Genomic DNA, 23,948 nt, shown 5'->3' on the forward strand with positions numbered 1-23,948 from the left:
GCCTGCACAAACCCCTTAGATCAGTCTCATCCACCAGGGGGCAGACAGCAGAAGCCAAGAAGAACTACAGCTCTGCAGCTTATGGAGTGGAAACCACAATGACAGAAAGTTAGACAAAATGAGCCAGCAGAGGAATATGAGCCAGCAGAGGAATATGTCCCAGACAAAGGAACAAGATAAAACCTCAAAAGAACAACTAAGTGAATTGGAGATAGGCAATCTAACTGAAAAAGAATTCAGAGTAATGATAGTAAAGATGATACAAGATCTTGGAAAAAGAATGGAAGCATACATCGAGAAGATACAAGAAATGTTTAACAAAGAGCTAGAAGATCTAAATAACAAACAAACATAGATGAACAATACAATAACTGAAATGAAAAATACACTAGAAAGAATCAATAGAACAAATGAGGCAGAAGAACGGATAAGTGAGCTGGAAGACAGAATGGTGGAAGTCACTGCGGTGGACAAGAATAAAGAAAAAGAGTGAAAAGAAATAAGGACAATCTAAGAGAACTCTGGGACACCATTAAACACACCAACACTCACATTATAGGGGTCCCCAGAAGGAGAAGAGAGAGAGAAAGGTCCTGAGAAAATATCTAAGGAGATAGTAGCTGAAAACTTCCCTAACATGGGAAAGGAAACAGTCACCCAAGTCCAGGAATCACAGAGAGTCCCAGGCAGCATAAACCCAAGGAGGAACACACAAAGGCACACAGTAACCAAACTGACAAAAATTAAAGACAAAGAGAAAAAATTAAAAGCAACAAGGGAAAAGCAACAAAACATATAAGGGAATTCCCATAGGTAATCAGCTGATTTCTCAGCAGAAACTGCAGGCCAGAAGGGAATGGCATGATATATTTAAAGTGATGAAAGGGAAGAACCTACAACCAGGAATATTCTATCCAGCAAGGCTCTCATTCAGATTTGACGTAGAAATCAGAAGCTTTACAGACAAGCAAAAGCTAAGAGATTTCAGCACCACCAGACCAGCTTTGCAACAAATGCTAAAGGAACTTCTCTAAGTGGAAAAGAAAAGGCCACAACTAGAAACAAGAAAACTACAAATGGAAGATCTCACTGGTAAAGGCAAACATTACAGTAAAGGTAGCAACTCATCCACACACAAAATGATATGAAAGCCAGCAGTCGTGAAAAGAGAATACAAATGCAGGATATCAGAAATGCATTTGAAATTAAAAGACCAGCAACTTAAAACAATCCTGTTTTTATATAGATTGCTGTATTAAAACCTCATAGTAACCACAAACCAAAAATCCACAATAGATGCACACACAAAAAAGAATAAGAAATCCAAACACATCAGTAAAGTTAGTCATCAAATCACAAGAGAAGAGAACAAAAGAGGAAAGAAAAAAAACCTACAAAAACAAACCCAAAACAAATAATAAAATGGCAATAAGAACCTACATATCAATAATTGCCTTAAACGTAAACAGACTAAACGCTCCAACCAAAAGACATGGACTGGCTGAATGGATACAAAAACAAGACCTGTATATATGCTGTCTACAAGTGACCCACTTCAGATCTAGGGACACATACAGACTGAAAGTGAGGGGAATGAAAAAGGCAAATGGAAATCAAAAGAAAGCTGGAGTAGCAATGCTCATATCAAACAAAATAGACTTTAAAATAAAAACTGTTCCAAGAGACAAAGAAGGACACCACATAATGATGAAGGGATCAATCCAAAAAGAAGATATAACAATTGTAAATATAAACGCACGCAGCATAGGAGCACCTCAATATATAAGGCAAATACTAACAGCCATAAAAGGAGAAATCAACAGTAAAACGATAATAGTGGCAGATTTTAACACACCACTTTCATCAATGGACAGATCATCCAGACAGAAAATCAGTAAGGAAACACAGGCCTTAAATGACACATTAGACCAGATAGACTTATTGATATTTATATCCATCCAAATGCAGCAGAATACACATTCTTTTCCAGTGCACATGGAACATTCTTGAGGATTGATCATAGGCTGGGCCACAAATCAAGCCTCTGTAAATTTAAGAAAACTGAAATCCTATCAGGCATCTTTTCCAAACACAATGAGGTTAGAAATCAACTACAAGGAAAAAACTAAAAAGCACAAATATGTGGAGGCTAAACAGTATGATACTAAACAACCAATGGATCACTGAAGAAATCAAAGACAAAATCAAAAAAATACCTAGAGACAAATGACAACAAAAGCATGACAATCCAAAACCTATGGGGCACAGCAAGAGCAGGTCTAAGAGGGAAGTTTATTGCAATACAATCTTACTCAACCTCAGAATCTTACAATCTTACAATCTCAGAAAACAAGAAAAATCTCAAACAACCTAACCTTACACCTAAGGCAGCCAAAGAAAGAACAAACAAAACCCAAAGTTAGCAGAAGGAAAGAGATCATAAAAATCAGAGCAGAAATAAATGAAATAGAGAGGAAGAACACAATTGAAAAAAAACCAGTGGAAAAAATAAATAAAAACCAGTGAAACTAAAAGCTGGTTCTTTGAAAAGATAAAATTGATAAACCTAAACAAAATTAATAAGAAAAAAAGGCAGAGGAACTCAAATCAATAAAATTAGAAATGAAAAAGGAGATGTTACAGCTGACACCACAGAAATACAAAGGATCATAAGAGACTACTACAAGCAACTACATGCCAATAAAATGGACAACCTGGAAGAAATGGACAAATTCTTAGAAAGAGACAATCTCCCAAGACTGAACCAGGAAGAAAAAGAAAATATGAACAGACCAATCACAAGTACTGAAATTGAAACTGTGATTGAAAAACTCCCAACAAACAGTCCAGGACCGGATGGCCTCACAGGTGAATTCTATCAAACATTTAGAGAAGAGTTAACACTTATCCTTCCAAAACTCTTCCAAAAACTTGCAGAGGAAGGAACACTCCCAAACTCATTCTATGAGGCCACTATCACCCTGATACCAAAACCAGATAAAGATACCACAAAAAGAGAGAAAGTTACAAGCCAATATCACTGATGAACATAGACACAAAAATCCTCAACAAAACACTAGCAAACCGAATCCAACAATGCATTAAAAGGATCATATACCGTGATCGATACACCATGATACTACACAGAAAATCCTAAAGATGCTACTAGAAAACTACTAGAGCTCATCAATGAATTTGGTAAAGTTGCATGAAATACACAGAAATCTCTTGCATTCCTATACACTAACAACAAAAGATCAGAAAGAGAAATTAAGGGAAAAATCCCATTTATCATCCCATCAAAAAGAATAAAATACCTAGGAATAAACCTCCCTAAGGAGGCAAAAGACCTGTACTCAGAAAACTATAAGACACTGATGAAAGAAATCAAAGAAGACACAAACAGATGGAGAGATATACCATGTTATTGGATTGGAAGAATCAATATTATCAAAATGACTATACTACCCAAAGCAATCTACAGATTCAATGCAATCCCTATCAAATTACCAATGGCATTTTTCACGGAATTAGAACAAAAAATTTTACAAACTGTATGGAAACACAAAAGGCCCCAAATAGCCAAAGCAATCCTGAGAAAGAAAAACAGAGCTGGAGGAATCAGTTCCCTGACTTCAGATTATACTACAAAGCTACAGTAATCAAAACAGTATGGTACTGGTGCTGAAACAGAAATACAGATCAATGGAACAGGATAGAAAGCCCAGAAATAAAGCCACACACCTATGGTCAATTAATCTATGACAAAAGAGACAAGACTACACAATGCAGAAAAGACAGTCTCTTCAATAAGTGGTGCTGGGAAAACTGGACAGCTACATGTAAAAGAATGAAGTTAAAACATTCTCGAACACCATACACAAAAGTAAACCCAAAATGGATTAAAGACCTAAATGTAAGGCTGGATACTATAAAACTCTTAGAGGAAAACATAGGCAGAACACTCTTTGACATAAATCGTAGCAATATCTTTTTGGATCCACCTCCTAGAGTAATGAAAATAAAAATAAACAAATGGAACCTAATTAAACTTAAATGCTTTATCACAGCAAAGGAAACCATAAACAAAACGAAAAGAAACCCCAAAGAATGGGAGAAAATATTTGCAAACGATATGACCAACAAGTGATTAATCTCCAAAATTTACAAATAACTCATGTGGCTCAATATCAAAAGAAACAACAACCCAATCAAAAAAATGGGCAGAAAACCTAAACCGACATTTCTTCAAAGAAGACATACAGATGACCAAGAGGCACATGAAAAGATGCTCAACATCACTAATTATTAGAGAAATGCACATCAAAACTATAACGAGATATCACCTCACACCAGTCAGAATATGGCCATCAGTAAAAAGTCTACGAACAATAAATGCTGGAGAAGGTGTGGGGAAGAGGGAACCCTCCTGCACTGTTGGTAGGAATGTAAATTGGTACAGCCACTATGGACAACAGTATGAAGGTTCCTTAAAAAACTAAAAAGAGCTACCATATGACCCAGCAATCCCACTCCTGGGCATATATCTGGAGAAAACCATGGTTCAAAAGGATACGTGCACCACAATGTTGCAGTGCTGTATACTATAGCCAAGCCATGGAAGCAAACTAAATGTCCATCAACAGAGGAATGAATAAAGAAGATGTGGTACATATGTACAATGGAATATTACTCAGCCATTAAAAAGAATGAAATAATGCCCTTTGCAGCAACATGGAGGGACCTGGAGTTTATCATATTAAGTGAAGTCAGACAAAGACAAATACATGATATCGCTTATATGTGGAATCTTTAAAAAATGATACAAATGAACTTATTTACAAAACAGAAACAGACTCACAGACATAGAAACCAAACTTATGGTTACCAAAGGGGAAAGGTGGGTGGGAGGGATAAATTGGGAGATTGGGGTTGACATATACACACTACTATATTTAAAATAGATAACCAACAAGGACCTACTGTATAGCACAGGGAACTCTATTCAATACTCTCTACTGGTCTGTATGGGGAAAGAATCTAAAACAGAGTGGGTATATGCATATGTATAACAGTTTCACTTTGCTGTACACCTGAAACTAACCCAACACTGTAAATCACCTATAGTCCAATATAAACATTTTTTTAAAAGACATACTGGAATGCAACTCACACTCCCATGTGGCTTCTTAATGGACTGGCCCTTGAACATGCAGGAAACAGAAAAGTATCATTTTTATCTTCTGGCAGTTGCCATTTCTTCTGTGGTGCTACCCTATCTGTCTGTGGAGTGGTGGAACTGAAGAGGGAAGCAAATTCTGATTTTGGCAGGTCGTGTGTTACAGAATTAGAAAAAATGGGCTGGTTTGAAAATTGCTGGGCAAAGCTTTCTCCTTTCCAGAAAGTATTACCGATAATAAAGGACAAGGCTCACACTGCATTTCAAACTTGGATTTTTGTGTATATACTATAGCGTTCCAATTCAAGTAAGATTCCAGCTACTTACTGTTTGCACATATTCTCAAACCCATAGTGATTACTTTGCATAGGAATTTTGGCAGTTACATTGTTACGACATAAGGATATTTAAGACCAACTAAGTCTTTTGTAAAAAGTAGGATGAAGATTCTGTGGCCTTTACCTCACCAAATAAATAGGCAAAGTATGTTTAACTGCACTCAGATTCGTAAGGACTCGATTAGAAAACCTTTTTTTTAAGGAATGGATGAATTTGGCTTAATCACCATGGAGAATTTTTCACTGATCTCAGAAGTGTAAAGCTTGAAGGGTGGGGATGGGATGGAATTTCAGAAGGAAAGGAGGCTTAAATGTGGAGGTTGCCTGTGGGGTGTATCACAATGATTTGCATTGATTTGTTTTGTTCTTTGTAAGGAGTAAGACGGCTCCTTGCCTTGTTGCTTTCACGACTGGGAGGAACAGTGTTTCTTTGATTATTTAGTCTCCCGTCAGCCACGTTGATACTGGAATTTGTTCCCTCTCTGCTTAGGTATCTCCATACTTTCTTGGACAATTAAGTGGAAAAGATAGTGCTTCTTTCCCTTATGCCATCATTTTTACTGTGCCCAATCTGTGACTTTAGGAGCACCAATTTTTAAGGGTAAGTCTCTGGGAAGCAGAGAGGGTTTCTTAAATAGGTAAGGGCCTCCTAAGGACTTGGAGAGTTTAGGGAAAAAAGGGGGAGGATGGGCTTGGGACGAAGAGATTCCATACAGCAGGACATTTTAAGATTACAAATCTTTTACTTATCCAGAATCAAGACATATTGGAGAATTAAAAATAAGAAAACTGCTCAATTCTTTTGCCTAATTTACTATAATGCATATATCAGTCACCTCAGATCCTTTTTGGAAAAAAGTCATTTAAAAAAACTCATTCTAACGTAATGCAAGAATATAACATCAGGAAAAGCTCAAGCTGATTAACACAGCAAACCATTTTTTTTAAAATCCTGAGTTTCCCACTTTGTAGCTAATTGACTATTTATTTATTGGCTGTGTTGGGTCTTTGTTGCTGCGTGAGGGCTTTTCTCTGGTTGTGGCGAGCGGTGCACTGGCTTCTCATTGTGGTGGCTTCTCTTGCTGCAGAGCACAGGCTCTAGGTGCACGGGCTTCAGTAGTTGCAGCAAACGGGCTCAGTAGTTGTGGCTCGTGGGCTCTAGAACACAGGCTCGGTAGTTGTGGTGCAAGGGCTTAGTTGCTCCGCAGCACGTGGGATCTTCCCGGACCAGGGCTCGAACCCGTGTCCCCTGCATTGGCAGGCGGATTCTTAACCACTGCGCCACCAGGGAAGTCCCAGCAGACAGCTTTTTAAAAGCAGTGTTGGTATTTATTTTCTCAAGGCAGTTTGACAGGCTCTGCAGTTATGCCCTCTGTTTTTGAATCCGGCTATGTGTTAGCGCTGTGACAGGTGCAGATCACAGCAGCACTATCTCCTGAGCTCGTTCTGTGCATTTAGAGACAGTTTCAGGGGAAGCATTTAGCATTATTCCTTACACAGATTAAGTAGCGCTCAATAAATCCAGTTGCTGTTATTTCTATCAGAAATACTAGTATGTACACCATGCATAACATATAAAGGTAATAATAGAAAACAAAATTTCAAAATCCAAATATAGATGCTAGAGTAAAATCCACTCACTGACTTACCTAGGACTGTTTTGCTTATTAACTGAGGTACCTGCGCAAGGCAGGTAAATGTGTGTGCTGAGTAGGCAGGAGAGCATGCTGGCTCACCTTCCCCTCCACCACCACGAAGGGGTCAAGGTGAAGTACATGCAGATAGAGCTGTTTATGAGGCCACCTGCAGCTACTTCGTAAACGTCAGTGTCCTAAACCCATCTTCCTGGGATAAAGAGATGAGTGGGATCATTCCTTTCATATTGTAGATGCCAGTGCCCATGTGCCTGGACAAACTCCGTATACCGTGGGAATGGAAGACTGGAGATACATGAGGCCAACAGATCAGGAAACGACTGCCGGAGAAAAGACAGTTTATTACAGTTCCTTCGGGGAAGGGCACGCCGTGCCCCGGGGCGGGGGCGGGGCTGCGTGGGGAAGCACCTGTGGGCCAGGAGGCGGAGGGGAGGGGCCTGTGCTGTGGTCTCTGCGGGAAGGTACGGGCAAGGCAGGGGAACACATGTAGGATGGGCCAGTTTGGGTAGTTTCTGCGGGCTCTGGGGCACAAAGACAGTCTCGAGTTGTCTGGAGCCTGGCCCTGGTGTGATCAGGGCAGGTGGAGAGTGGCCTGGAGTGTGAGAGCCTGGTCAACGGGGTGGTCAGGGGTGTGGACTCCGGACTCGCTGGTTTGCATGAGAAGCACGCTCGCGTCTGAGTTGTTCACTACGTGTGGGCACTAACTGGCTGACCCTGGGAGGGGCAGTCTCTCCACGGTGGGCAAGGCTGCAGAGGTCAAAGCATCAGAGGACAGAAAAGACCCGCTTAACCTCAATACAACAGGGTGTGGCTTCACTGTCAGCCAGAGCTTCTAAATAAGCTGAATGCGTTTGCCGCGTCCCAGGAAGAGCAGGCTCCGAAACCTGAGGGGATTCTGGGGCGAGCCCCCCAGCTGACTCCTCCCTTCAGCTGCGGGCCTGTTTCCATCGTCCCGCCCGGCTGCTCCCTTGGACGTGCCGTGGCTCCCCACAGCGCACATCTCGTCCCCCTGCCCCGGAGCTCTTCACTGCCCGTGCCTCCTCCTGTCTCTGCGCGTCCGTCCACTCAACCCTTCCCGCTCCCTCTTCCCACGCGCAGTCAGCCTTCCACTGCGACCTGCTACCCCACCTCATCGCGTGTCTTGAATGAGCGAATCTGGCCATGGAACTTTCTCTTTGGCCCGTGCTTTCCTGTAGGTCCTCCCGTCTCTGCCAAGATCCCTGTGATTGAGTCTCACCTGGCCTCCTCCTCGCTAGTCTTTGTCCTTGAAACCAACTGATTTTTCAACATCAGACCCCATCAATTTTCTATTGAAAAGCCTTGAATGGCTTCCTGGTGATTATGGTGCAAGTTCAAATTCCCGGGCATGACACACAAGGCTTCCCAAGCAGACCCCAGCCACCCTTCTGACTTGTGACACTCCCTTAATGTGGAGAGTCAGCCACACCTGACCTCTGGCCGGCTCTCGGTCCACAGCTAGCTGCCACCCCTTCTCTCCTACCCGATGAAGGCCCATTGTCCCTAAGACTCAGGACATGTGTCACCTCCTCTGAGAAGCCACCCCCAGTCCTTCTAACTGTACTCAGACCCTCTTTCCTTCACATTTCCTTAATACTCCTCATCCACCCCCTTACAGAAATGATCTCCGAGTAGCTTGGCTGTTTTTGCCTGTGACCTTTTCATCACATCTTATTCCTTATTCATGAAGCAGATCTTTGTTGAGAATTTGCCCTCTACGAGGCATTATGCCAACTGTCGAAGGTAGAGAAATAATAGAGATCCACAAGAATCTAACAGCCTCCATGGGGAGAATGGGAACCAAAGACACAACCAGAGAAACTTGCGAGTGTCTAATTCCAATGAAAATGTGATACCTGCAGCGACAGGTGTATCGACAAAGTCCTGTGGACACAGAGAAGAAAGAACTCTGCCGGACAATCAGGAAAAGCTCCAGGAAGTAGCATTTGAGGTGGATCTTGACAGATGAGGGCGAATTTCTTGAGATGGAAGAGCAGGGAGAGGTGGGGAGGGTTGGTGATTCGATGGCTCTTCTCTTTCCCTAAGCGCCCACACAAGAAAAATGATATCCACGTGGAAAAACGCTCAAACCAGTTTTCCTTTTTCTCCCTTGAACACTGGAATATTCCCTCTGGGTGCCCTTGATTACGTATCCTCGTGTTTCTCAGTCTTACTAGCGGCTCAGGGGAGCAGACAGCCAGACACAGCTGCCTGCATTTCTCAAGGTTAGACTCAGTGAGAAAAGCGTAACGCAGCATCTCCCCCGCCCCCATGAAGCTGGAACTCACTTCACCAGAGTTAACTGCTTAGTTGGGTTGAGTGTTCACACTGCCATCCTCTTTACACTTAGATTTATGATTACTTGAGTCTGAGGCAGTTTTCAAAACCTTCTCTACTGGGAAGTTTACTCTATTAACAGGCCTTCCAAAAGTCCATATGCCTCAGTGCCATAGAAATGTGAAACTACCCCTAGGGCCCCCAATATTCCAGCCTTGCTTTTAGCTGTCAAGCATACTTCAGAGTCAAATAACCCTCTTTAAAGGCCCGGCCCTGCTGCTCACTGGTGCGTGCTCTTGGGGAAGTTATTTAACCTCTTGGAACCTTAGCTTCTTGGTGAATGCAGAGCAGAGCTTACCTGATAGAGTGTTATGAGTTAGGATTAATCAAATAATGCAACATGGTGAATGATGTGATTCCCAGTGTATAGTAAGTACTTAGTAAGTGGAAGGTGCCTGTTTTTGGTGATGTTATTAATATTATGCTCAGCCAGTTCTTATGTGGGCTAGAGAGATGTCTTAGATAGATACTGAATTAGCAGTTTCCAAAAAATCAGGCAGCATTAAGACAGATGTGGGGTGGAGGGTGGGAGAAGCAGGTAATAACCCCTTTATGTCTTTGTATGTTTTCTTAAATGTTGTCAAAACACTTTAAAAAATATCACATCATGTGTCATTATAGGGAAGCTAAAATAAGGGATGGGAGCATTTGACATGTTTTCGTCTAACCCTTTTGTCTGAATTGAATGCCACTTGGTTTAATTAGTTGATGATACAACAGTTTCTTCATTTTATTTTCATCCAACTCCGGCTTTTAGTTTGGCAGTCTATAAGTAAAATCATGCTTTTTAGTTCAGATAGACACTCATTCTCACTTCTTAGTACTGATCTATATTCCTACTGGTAGAGGGTTATTTAGTGTGTCTATGTGTTTCCTGAAAGGAAGCAGTGCTGTGTTTAGAGTTCAGGATTCTTAATCAGAAATCTAGTTAAGCTGTGAAATTACAATGGGATAGGTAGTTATAGCTAATTCGTCTAGTTTTCTCTTTATGCCTGATCTTAATGCCATAAACAGAAATGTTTGACTAGGTTTCTAGTAAAAAGCCTCTTTCCTTTGTAGGAACATTGGTTGCCTGCATTTACAATTTTATACGGAGCTCTAGAAGTAGACATGAAAATCAGTGGTGCAAAAAAAAACAAACAGTATGACTTGCTGTTCTTATCATTGAGAATATCGTTTCCTATTTCCTTTGTTCATTTCTGTGCTTTCTTCTCATCTACCCACATAGGAAGAACGTTGGTGAAAAGCACAGAAACCAGTGACTTTTATGGCTGTGGAATTTCCATGGAGAAAAGAGCATCAGAACGCACCTGGACCATCTTTTGTACCCGGCAAACCCTCCACACTCCCTGGCGTGTTCTGTGAATTTGAGTGCATGTGTGTTCAGGGTGCTTTCAGGGAGGAAGCACACCTAGCCTGTAGGCAAGGTGGGGAGAGGCGGGGCGGGGCGGGGTGGGGGGGGAAGATGAGAGAGAATGTGGAGCAAATGTTTTACAACCTGAACCTCAGAACTGTGATCCTCCAAGGAGAGCGCTACTTGAAGAAAAAAAAAAAAAAGTCGAATGGCTTCTCAGGGATTTTATTTTCCGTGCACATATAAGCCATAATTCCAGTACAGGTGGCAGTATTTAGAGCACTCAGATTTCAGTTCTGTTAAATGTGAAAGAGAGATCGACTGACCATTCATTGCTGTTCCGTAACTAGTGTAAAATATGTATATGTTTATCTTTATTTTTATAATATGCAAATACATTTAAATTTATACAGTTTGAAGCTTCTAGAGTTAGTTAACACTGGGTGCAATATTCTGATGAGAACTGTGCCAAGATGGGGCTGGTTTCTTATTTTAGTATAGGACCTTTTGTTTATTCTTTAATTCTTTGCAGATTAAAAAAAGATACCTATCTCTCTGCCCATGGATTAAGGGTTGGTTCATAGAGTCTGACGATAATCAGCAAGAACTTTAAACATGGATTTCAGGTCAGGCAGTGTCCGTCCTTTTAAATAAAGGTCCCTGCCTGTAAACTGTTGGGCAGGGTAGGAGGATTTTTTCCTTTTCTTTGCCCCCACATATCACTAGTGTTGGGCAGAGTCTTCCTTGCTCCAGGCTTTGTGATGACTGTGAGTTGTTACTGGGTGATAGTCTGACGGAGGCCTGGGGATTAAGATTCTTCAGGGGACAGGGATTAAGGGATCCACAAATCCAAGGAAAAGCAGAGTTTTGTAATAGATTCAGATAATCAGGAGTCAGTTCTGAAGCATGTAAAGAGCTCTGCTAATAAGTCCTTTCTTTTCTGCCCCCAGAAAAGAGTCTGTGAAATTTAGCAGAGCACTCTGAAAGCCCTCCACATCTGGTGTAAGATAGCGAGTTGCCTAACTGGAGAGCGTAAGCCCACATTGGTTATTTTATAAATACAGAGCCTCTGATTGGATGGTCTACTGCCAAGAACTAGTAAAACCCTGGTTTTAAAATCTCTGCGAGGTAAAACTTAAAAAGCCAACCGACCAAACTGCTCTCTCTTCTCCTCCTCACCGGGGCCAAACAGCATCTGCTACAATAGTAACACACTCTTTGAAGAGCGTGCCTGACTCTGTTTACATCTGCCTCCTCTGCGTGTTGACTGAAAATGTGTAAAACTCTTTCTCACCCCTGTGAGGCAAGAAAAGTGAGTCAGCTGGTATTATTCTTTTACTTCTTCTGTAAAGTATTGACTCTTGGAATGCCACAGTATACGACATCCCCACATATTTTTGAAAGAAGTAACAAGCAAGTAGCTGCATTGTGAAAAATCGCAAATCAATTTTTGTAGATTATCTTGTGCCCCAGGAGTTAACTTTATTAACTCCAGAACCTCAGTTAAACAAGTATGACTTCTTATAATCATAAAATCAAATGGGATCAGACTAGTTCTGCATTTTAATACTTGAATAGGACACCTCAAATTGGCATTTTCTTTTGGAACAGTCACGAGATTCACCTTGTTAATCCTTTTGTCACAGTTCTCCTGTGCGTGTGTGTGTGTGTGTGTGTGTGTAAACTGAATGGTAACATTTAATTGCTTTATGGACCATTGAATTGTTGGGCATAAATGTTTTTTCAATCGGCAGAAACAGTTCCTGAATGTCAAATTAACCGACTTTGACCAGGAAAAGACTTGTAAATGACTTCAGGCTAACTCCCCAGGGGATCATATTAAATGAAAATAAAAAAGCTCCTTTGGGTGACATACCCTGCAAAGTATGTGCTCTTGTCATGAACATAGATGCCCACATTCTTAATATCTGCTATTTTTGGACAAGTGATGTTTTGTGCTGTCATCTGAACCCTAGAGAAGCAGTATAAGAAGAAAGTTTGGTGTCACATATATTTTAGCAAAAAGGTCATCATGATAGAGGGTCATGTGACCAAAAGCAGCTCCAGAAAAGCTTGAGAACTTGCTTCACGGTTGGGGGAGGGTCGGAGATACAGAAAACATTCTGCTCTATAGGAATTTTCTTCATTTATGCAGGAAATTCCATTTTCTCTTTCAACACCTGGGAAGACTCAGCCGGGGAGGCTGACAGGCAATTCATAAGCACAGGGGGAATCTCTTCCAACCAAGACGTCCCTGCCTCGCAAACAAAAGCCCTCCAAGTTTGTTATGGTTTCTATTCCTGCATCTTGTGGTATCAAAACCACTTCCTGGAATTGTAAAAGCGCTGCCAGAATAAATGTTTTTCCCTCTTCCAAGAAAAAACGACAGTGCTTATATTTCACACTTGTGCACTGGACTCTTTTGAATGAATAAAATGGAAAGGGTTTGGTGTCATTCCTGATGAGGTGTGTGTTCTCTTTCATGCCACAGTTTGTGAATTGTAATTGTGGTTTCCTATTTAATTGTCATAACCAGGCAGAAATTTAAAAAAAAAACAAAAAAGTTTAATAAAAACACAAAGAAATGGTTAAGCAGTTATATTTCCAGAGTTGAGTTACTTCTGTCTGTTTTTGTTTGTTTCGGTTTTATCAGTTAGAAACTCACTACATTCCATTTTTAGTTCTGAAGGCACTTTTGAGCCACAGGAGGTAGATGGTGGCAGCTCTGGTTGTGGACTGAGCTCCCAGGAAGGAAACGAATGAATCTGTTTCATACTCTGCCTCCACCTTCAGGCTGGAGATTCAGGTCTTGAATATCGACCGTCTCTTAAATCAGAACCTTTTTTCAGCGATCTATGTTCCTATCAAAGCTTATAAAATTATGATTGGTCTGCAAGTTCCCTTCTCCTGGCCTTTCTTTGCCCCGGGGGAGGGGTGGGGTCTGTATTTGCTGGCTGAAGGGGCTGACCCTTGGGCACTGATTCCCACCCCAACCCCCGCCCCAGCTTTTTGTTTGTTTGTTGCTGTTTCTAAAGGACTGTTGAGATAAAGAAAGGAAAAACGTGTGGCTACTTCTTGCAGAAGTAACAGCCTCTGCGGAAGGACCTGGTGCACACGAGCCCTGCCCTGAGGCGCTGGGGCACTGGGGACAGGGAGGAAAGGGCCCCCTCCACTAGGAGGGGCCTCATCGTGAGACTCCTGAGAAGGTACTGGGGCCACTGCGTGCTCTGAATCCACGTCTCCCTCTGCCAGTGGAAAAGCTGAAACCATGTGCTGACCAGAATTTTCCAGAGTAGCAAAGCATCCCAACGTTCACAGCAGCACTATTTACAGTAGCCAAGACACGGAAGCAACCTAAGTGTCCATCGACAGAGTCATGGATAAAGAAGATGTGGTATCTACAGACGATGGAATATTACTCAGCCATAAAGAAGATCGAAATAATGCCACTTGCAGCAACATGGATGGACCTAGAGATTATCATACTAAGTGAAGTGAGACAGAGAAAGACAAATATCATATGCTATCACTTATATGTGCAATCTAATAAAGAATGATACAAATGAGTATATTTACAAAACAGAAACAGACTCACAGATCTCAGAAGCAAACTTATGGTTACCAAAGGGGAGATGAGGGGAGCGGGGAATGAGAGATTAGGAGATTGGGATTGACATATACACACTACTATATATAAAACAGATAACTAATAAGGACCTACTGTATATATAGCACAGGGAACTCTACTCAATATTCTGCAATAACCTATATGGGAAAAGAATCTGAAGAAGAATGGATATATATGTATATAACTGATTTCACTTTGCTGTGTACCCGAAACTAACACAACACTGTAAATCAACTATACTCCAATAAAAACTGTTTTTAAAACAGTAGGGAAAGAAAAGGTATGGCCCGCATGGACGGGCTGGCTCTTACAGCTGTGTCCAGGTAAAGCAAAGTCCTCAGATTCAGTGCCACCACTAACCCTCCTGAGTTGGAGAGAACACAAGGAACATCAATTGCCTCTTTGGGCCTCGTTTCCCTTCACCAGGAAGCTTGGGGTTCTTTAAACTTGCTAAGTAGGTCACAGACAAGCAGACGTCCCTAGTGACACTTTGAAACGCATTATTCATCACATACACATATCCTTCCCTCCCAAGGCTACATCTCCTGTTTCATTGTGAGCTCTCTGAAGTAGATTCCTGGTTTGCTTTGAATACAGTGTCCCACAAGTGGTGGATTCAAAAGCTCAGGGTTTCCCTTGCCCGTGAGTTACCCGGCAGTGCTGGGAAGGAGGAACATCACCTGGCAGAACCTGCACTGTTGCACCCAGTAGGGAGGGATGTAGAGTTACTGGAAGACGTTTAGAAAGCACATGACCCTTTAAAATCTGGGTCTGACAGCATGAGAAAATTCCCCTGGTATCAGAAACCCTATTTGAATATTTAGGCTCAAGAAAGAAATATCTGCATCTTTATACACAAGAAATAACTCATTATTGCCCAAACGGCTCCATGAAACATTCGTGTCTCCTGAGTGACTAAGAAATGTTCCTCTGTAAAAGGGTTCTGAGAACTAATAAGTTTGAGAAAGCTGCATTAAATAAAGCTTAAATTTTTGCTGCAGGATTCAGAACCGTTTAGATGCTGAGATAAATTGTGAGTGTCCAAAAGGGGCACAGAATGCATTTCCACAGGTGCTGGAGTGTGGAGGGATGTCTGTGGACATTCTCTGAGACCAGCATTTCCAAAGTACAGGTTGTCTACTGCCAATGAGACCCGGGGCACTTGTAGGTGAGGCAGATGTAGGCTCAACCAATAGAGAATCACTTTTCTCTGGAGGCCTTTTACTTTCTTAGGAGGTGGGATTGTACGGTGGTTAAGAGCACCCCTCCAGACTGCCTCCGTTGGAATCCTCACCATGCCATCTAGTTACCTTGTGCCTCAGCGTCCTCATGTGTAGAATGGAGAAAACCATCTACCTCATACAGTTGTGATGGATATCAAATGAGCCTCTATGTGTAAAGGACTCAGGACAGTGCTTAGTACCGGTCATCAAATACAGCTAATGTTATTCTATTAATGTGCATAGTTCTCTTTTTTACCGGGAAAGCTGGTCTCAAGTTCTTTGTCTTTGACTGTATCTAACTAGAATTCTTAACATTGTTTGTCTTCATCATATTTACTAACTGGTTATTCGCACTGGTGATAAAACAGCTGCTTTAAAAATAAATGCATTTAGAAAGAAATACTTCAAATGTATGAAAAAGAAAAATATTAAGTGAATAAGTGCAGGTGGTACACAAATATAGAAAAAATGGTGACGATATGGCAAAAATTATCAAGATGGTATGTGAGCATCTTGGTAACGTAGTGGAGGGACCCAATCTGGGACCCAGCCTAATGCCAGCTACAGAGGGACCAGGCAATTTCCCCGGAAGTCTGAAGGACAAGCCCACCACAAAAGCTTTTAAAGCTTCTTCCCCCAGTTTTAAAATTTCTGCTAGAAAACTGTACAGAAAGATTACAGAAGAATGATTATCAGAAAATGAATATTTCTTAAATTTGAAATTTAAAGTAAGTTCTGCATTCTTAAATGTTTCTTTCAGTGCAGCCGAACTTTTCATACAAATACAACTCTGAAACTCGGGAAAATTCGATTTGTGAAAATGTTAATGTGCTTTCGGGAAGCCCTTATAGGTATGACACTTTTTCTCTGAATATTTTACTGAAGGCAAACTGAAAAAGTGAACTCACATGTTTCACTCATCAGAAATCAAAGCAAAATCTCGCTAACTGATTTAGTACACATCAAACAGAACAAATTGCTTGGATTCATTTTATAGTCACTCAGTCCTTGAGAAATCATGGCATGAAATTAAGTTGGGTACAGGCCACATGCCCAGTGAGTGTTGAGGGGTAGATGTATAATGCCTGGCAACCCAGTAACATTCATTTTCTTTTCTCTCCTGCTCCAAAAAGCATGTCAAGATGGCAGCTGAGCTCAGTGGAAATTCTCCCCAGCAAAACAAAGTGGGGAAAATTGTTATTTTTTTTTAAAAAAGGACCACAAACAATTATTTTTAAATCTCTGACAAGGGGCTTCCCTGGTGGCGCAGTGGTTAAGAATCCGCCTGCCAATGCAGGGGACACAGGTTTGAGCCCTGGTCTGGGATGATTCCACATGCTGCAGAGCAACTAAGCCCATATGCCACAACTACTGAGCCCATGCGCCACAACTACTGAACCCACATACCACAACTACTGAGGCCCGCGCACCTAGAGCCTGTGCTCCGCAACAAGAGAAGCCACCACAATGAGAAGCCCGCACACGCAACGAAGAGTATAGCCCCGCTCGCCGCACTAGAGAAAGCCCACGTGCAGCAACGAAGACCCAACACAGCCAAAAATAATAAATAAATAAATTTATTTTTTTAAAAATCTCTGACAATTGTCCTGAGGACATACAGCAAATGGAGAAATAGTCATTCTAGAAAATCTATGAAGTATAAGCTCAGCCAGCACCTGTGACCTTTGAGCCATGACCTCCCTAAACCCTCCCCGCCCACAGCTCCATGTTCTGGAAACGCTACCCTGGGTCCTCTCTTCTGGGCAGGCGTGGCCAAGAAGATGGAGGTTCTCTCTCTTCCGTCAATGCCCCATCTGGGGCTATGGTTTCACCTTGGGAGAGACAGGCTGCCCACATCTCACATCCTCCCCAGTACTTTATTGCAGAAGCTCTATTCCAGGCAAGAGTGGCCAAGAGACTAGGGCCTCCTTGCACTCATAGCGCTGAAGCTCCACCACAGGCAGGACAGGCCAAGGCTACCGGGGGCTTTAATGCTCCTGCCCCAGCTCTCAAGTAGGGTGGAGATTCCACCCAGGAGGGGCCAAGAAGACAAGGGGCTACCGTTTCTGCCTCCCTCAGTGCCCACTTGTAGAGCAGGGGTGTCACTCCCAGAAAAAGAGGGTCCCCACCCTCAGTTCCAGTGTAGGGCACAGGGGTTTGTCCAGGGGCAAGGCAGGCCATAAAGATGAAGGTCTCCACCGCTCTGCCTGAGGAGGCTTTCTTTGGAACAGAGCCCAGAGAACTGCATACCTAAGCGTGTTGTCAAAAGCAATGGCGATCTGGTGGAGAGCATTAAAGGAGGCTGGTAGCTCCACGGTGCAAGTAAAACAGCAGAGCGCCCGGAAGTTCAAGAGAACCAGAGAAAGAGCCCAGGAAGCGTCCTCCTGGGATCCCAGTCAATCTGGGGGTGCTCAGGCTGCACCACTGAGGAGTAATCAGAGCAGGATCGGGACAGACTTCAAAGCACCCCCAAACCAACACACAGACCCACCAACACGGCAGAAGCTTCACTGGCACAACACAACCTCTGAAAAAATACTGACTGAACAGTAAGCTACTCCAACCCAGGGGGCTACTCCTAGGAAGCCAAGTTTGTAATAAAAATCACACTTATTCCTGGGAGCCTGGAAGACTGCATGTCCAAGACGGAGCCCTCTCAGAAGTGATCAGAGAGGGAATTCCAAGATGCTAGTCCCTGGCTGAATGTGGAGCCAAAAATGTAAATTCCCTGAAGTGTGATAGCAACCTACAAGCTAGACACACACCCAACAGTAAAGGGTAAAAAGCTAACTGAGGAAGGGGCTGAAGCACAACTTTTGACCAACAAGTGACTTATGCAGAACTGGAGCAACCCCTTGGAAACTAGGCTAAAAGATAAAAATAAGGGGGAAAATCTGAGCAGGGGCATCAAAGAACACCCCCCCCCAATAAAGGAAATTACGTAAGTAGTGATAGAAAACTGTATAATTGCATACATCTTCTCCTTTCTTCTCTTGACTGGTTTAAAACAATTGCACAAAACAATATATAATATGTATTGTTGGTCCCATAACATAATGATAATAAAAGCACAAAGGAGGTGGGTAGGACTAAGCTGCATTGAAGTAAGGAAATGATACCAGATGGTAACTGAAATTCAAAGGAAGAAACAAAGTGAGCCAAAAGGGTAAATAAGAAAGCTTTTCTAACAAAAGTTATAGTGTATACTCCTTTCTTCTCTCTGCTTCTTTAAAAGGCATGTTAAAGTGATGATTATAACAATGTATTGTTTTGTAATATGTATAACAATAATAGCACAGAAAAGGGTGGAGGAAATGAAGTTATTTATATAGGAGGCAAGTTTCTATATTTCACTGGAACTAAGCCAGTATAAATCTGAGGTAGACTCTGCTAAGTTAACATGTTTATTGTAAGATTTAGAGCAATCCTTAAGAAAGTAATTCAAAATTATATTTAAGAAACCATTAAAGGAATTAAAATGTTACACTAGAAAATACCCACTTACTGTAAAAGCAGGCCGTAAAAGGAGGAATAGAGGAGCAAAATGTTATGAGACATAGAACAAAAATCCGTATGGTAGACATAAATCTACGTACATCATTAATAACACTAACGTGAATGGATTAAGCAACTCAACCAAATGAGAGACTGTCTGTTTGGATTAAAAATTATGCTTTCTGGGCTTCCCTGGTGGCGCAGTGGTTAAGAATCCACCTGCCAATGCAGGGGACACGGGTTCGAGCCCTGGTCTGGGAAGATCCCACATGCCGCGGAGCAACTACGCCCGTGTGCCACAACTACTGAGCCTGTGCTCTAGAGCCTGTGAGCCACAGCTACTGAAGCCCGTGCCTAGAGCCCGTGCTCCAGAACAAGAGAAGTCACCGCAGTGAGAAACCGGAGCTCCACAACAAAGAGTAGCCCCCGCTGGCTGCAACTAGAGAAAGCCTGTGTGCAGCAACGGAGACCCAATGCAGCCATAAATAAATAATAAATTTATTAAAAAATAGTTTATTAAAAAAAAAATTATGCTTTCTACAAGAGGCAGACTTTAATTTAAAAATACAAATAGGTGGAAGGTAATAGGATGGGAAAAGATAAGCCAGGCAAAAAAACAGAACAAACAAAAAAACCACCCAAAACAAAGAACAACCACCGCAATAGAGCTGGAGTGGCTACTAATATCAGACAAAATGGATATTAAAATAAGCAAACGAAATGTTACTAGAGACAAAGAGGCACATTTGATTATGAACATTGGTCAATCCATCAGGAAAGAAAGGAAATTTGAGACATGCACAAAAATAGAAAGATTAAACAACACAGTACTCAATAACCAATGGTCAAAGAAGAAAGCACTAGAGAAATTAGAAAATGCCTTAAGATAAATGAAATTGAAAACACAAAATATGGAAATTTATGGGATATAGCTAAAGCAATATGCTAGAGAAATTTAGAGCTGTAAATACCTATTTTCAAAAGAAGAAATATCTCAAATCAATAACCCAAACTTCACCTTCAGAAGCTAGAAAAAAGATAAGCACACTAAACCCAAAACAAGCAGAAGGGAGGAAATAATAAAGAGCAGAAAAAGAGAACAGAAAAACAAAAAAAATCAACAAAACCAAAAGTCGACACTTCGGAGAGGTGCATGAAATCAACAAACCTTTGGCAGGACTGATCAAGAAAAGTTCAAATTTGAGAGAAGACTCAAATTACTAAAAGCTGAATAACAGGACATCATTACTGACCTCACGGAAATAAAAAGGATTGTAAGAGAACGCTATGGACAACTGCATGCCTATAACCTAGAGCAGTGGCCCCCAACCTTTTTGGCACCAGGGACTGGTTTCGTGGAAGGCGATTCTTCTACAGACTGGGGGTGGGGTGGGGTGGGGGGTAGTTCAGGAAGTAATGCGAGTGATGGGGAGAGGCAGATGAAGCTTCACTCACTCGCTGCTCACCTCCTGCTGTGCGGCCTGGTTCCTAACAGGCCACAGACTGGTAGCGGTCTGCAGCCCGGAGCTTAGGGACCCCTGACTTAGATAACCCAGACAAATGGACAAATTCCTACAGGCACAAATTATCAAAACCATCTCAAGAAGGAATAAGAAATCTGACTAGATCCAAGAAAAGGGACTGAATTTGTAATTTAAAACCTTCCCACAAATACTAGGACCAGATGGCTTCACTAGTGAAGTATACCAAATCTTGAAAGAACTAATACTAATCCTTTCCAAATTCTTCCAAAAAATAGAATACCACTCTTGTGCTGCAAACAATACCATCAATAAAGCGAAAAGACAACCCAAAATAGGAGAAAATATTTGCAAATCATATAACTGTTAAGGGACTTCTATCAGAATATATAAAGAACTCTCAAGACTCAGTAAGATAAATAACCCAATTTAAAAATGGGGATAGGATTTGAATAGATATTTCTCCAAAGAACATATGCAAGTAGTCAATAAGTACATGAAAAGATACTCAACATCACTGGCTATGAGGTAAATGCAAATCAAAATCTCAGTGAGGTACCCGCCTCACACCCACTATGATGGCTATGATAAAAAAAAAAAAGATAGACAATAACAAGGGTTGACAAGGATGTGGAGAAATTGGAACTCTCACATATTGCTAGTAAAATTGTAAAGACACTTTGGCAAATAGTTTGGCAGTTCTTCAAAATGTTAAACATAGAGTTACCTATGACTGGATCATTCCACTCTTCCACTCCAAGTTTATACCCAAGAGAAATAAAAGCACACATCCATCCAAAACTTGTCAACAAATGTTTATGGCAGCACAACTCCTGATAGCCAAAAAGTGGAAACAACCCAAATGTGCATCTACTGATGAATGGATAACTGAGATGTGGTATATCCATACAATGGAATATCATCTGGCAATAAAAAGAAACAAGGTACTGACACATTATCACTTGGAGGAACCTTAATGCTGGGTAAAAGAAGCCAGTGACAGAAGGCCACATATTGTATGATTCCATTTATATGAAATATCCAGAATAGGCAAATATGCAGTGGTTGCTTAGGGCTGGAGAGAGGAGGGATAGGAAATAACTGCTAATGGGTACAGGGTTTCTTTTGGAGGAATACATTGGTCACAGTTCTCTAGAGAAACAGAACCAGTAGCATATATTGGAAAGATTATAAGAAAGTGGACTGTGTGATTATGGAGGCTGGCAAGTCCAAAATCTGTAGAGCCAATGTCCCATTTTGAAGGCCATCTATCAGGAGAATTCTGTCTTATTCAGGGCAAAGTCAGCCTTTTGGTCTACTCAGGCCTTCACCTGATTAGATGAGGCCCACCCACATAATGAAGGGCAATCTGCTGTTGTAAAAGCCGAGGGTCCGGGCTTCCATGAGAACAAAGGCAGAGCGTGATGGGGTCAAATTGAGAATAGAATGATGAGTCTTTCACATGAAGACACAGAACTGGAATAAAGGAAAATATTTGGGGGCAATGAGTTGTTAGGCAGCCGGCCAGTGGCACGGTGGAGTCCGAGGACATGAAAGCACATAGAGCCAGCAGCCTGTGCCCTAACAAAAGCCCTTCCACAATACTGCGTCTACTGGATACAGTTCCAATTCCTTGGTCAATCGGCGTAAATCTCAGGTCACTCTATTCCCTCTACAGGTGTGCTTGAGACAATCAGTGCAACCACACCCAATTCTGAGGGAAACACCTGTACCCACAGCAACTGCTGCCCCTTTTCCAGTCCAGCATCGCTGGTTGAAGTAGCCATGGGCAACTGGGCACCCAGGATGCAAAAACTGTCCAGGCCAACCAGCGTCCTGCTGGAAATGCAGAAGACTGAGCCAACCAACAGCAGGAGCAGAGGGAGTGTCGTGCCATGGAGAGCCTCGTCAGGGTGGCGATCACGGCCACTTCCAGACCAAGGTTAAGATGGAGCACACAGCTGGCTGAAGCAGAGGAAGCTGGCTGAACAATGCAGAAAAGCATGCCAGGGACCACACCCCTGTGACTGGGTCTGGACACAGGGGTCCCTGGAGTCCCCTCCACTGTTCCAGTCCAAGTATATTCCTAAAGTGGCACACCTCCTCTGAGTCCCACCCATTCCTAGAGGTAATTCAAACTGATCCCTGCATTTGCACCCCAAATACCCAGCTGCAGCAGTACCCCTTTCCTAGGAATTCCTTCACTCAATTATTGGGCACTCTAGAAAACCAACAAAGACCCACAGTACAGCACAGGGCACTATACTCAATATTTTGTAATAACCTATAAGGGAAAAGAATCTGAAAAAGAATTTATATATATATATAATATCTATTATAAATAACATTATATAATGTTATTTATAATATATACAAATTTATATAAATTCTTTTTTCATATATATACATATATATATATAACTGAATCACTTTGCTGTACACCTGAAACTAACACAACATTGTAAATCAACTAGACTTCAATTTAAAAAATGTAAAATTATTGGGCACTCAATACATGCTAGGTGCTATGCGGCACTGGAGGTTCGGCACTAGATAAGGCAGACTGGGCCTCTGCACAGAGCTATTTTCTCGTGGTCAGAGCCCACTATGTTTGCTACTCACGCTGCATTACCCTCCTCCAGCCCTGTGCCCTGCACTCCCACACTCCCCGAGAGGTGCCTTTGGCTCACACTGTTTAGCAAGGTTCCTCTCCATAGAAATCCCTTCACCTGCCAAATGCCGCCCCCTCCCTGCAGCCTCCCAGGATCTCTCAGGCAAAATTAACTCCTCTCTTTTCTACACAACTTAGCCCTTCTGTGGCCATCACGGCACTTCTGCCATTCTGCCTCAGGGTTGCAGTTATTTACACGCCTCTGTCATCTTCTCAACTTGAACTCGTTGAGGACAGGAACTGGGCCTGATTCCTATCACTGAATCCTCCCTCCAATGCATATTGGTTAAACCAAACTAAATTCAACTTGTGAGGAGCTGGGGAGAGAGAAAGTGAGGAGGACATACACGCTTTGCTGATTCTCAGCTTCCAATCCAAGCATACGGTCACAAGTCCCTCATTGTCACCCTGTCTCCTAGAGTACAATATAAATGGTGACATGTATCTAAAGACTTTGGTCCAGGGCCATCCCTAGCTCATAGACGAGCTAGTTATTTTTTTCAGCCCTCGCACATGGTCAGTATCGCCCAGCCAGGAAGAAGGCATAATGAACTACTTCCAAGTGCTTT

At 42.1% G+C, this 23,948-nt stretch overlaps 1 protein-coding gene across 1 annotated transcript in view; it reads left to right on the forward strand.

Moving 5' to 3' along the window:
• MFHAS1 (multifunctional ROCO family signaling regulator 1) overlaps positions 1-8,451 on the forward strand; it is a 110,666-nt gene extending 102,215 nt beyond the window's left edge. Inside the window, exons 4-5 of the mRNA XM_065900079.1 lie at positions 7,406-7,633; positions 8,369-8,451. Coding sequence (XP_065756151.1) covers positions 7,406-7,633; positions 8,369-8,451 — 311 coding nt within the window. The remainder of the gene's footprint in view (positions 1-7,405; positions 7,634-8,368) is intronic.
• Positions 8,452-23,948: the final 15,497 nt, after the last annotated feature.

This window comes from Phocoena phocoena, chromosome 21 (assembly GCF_963924675.1).
Source record: "Phocoena phocoena chromosome 21, mPhoPho1.1, whole genome shotgun sequence".
Lineage (NCBI taxonomy): Eukaryota > Metazoa > Chordata > Mammalia > Artiodactyla > Phocoenidae > Phocoena > Phocoena phocoena.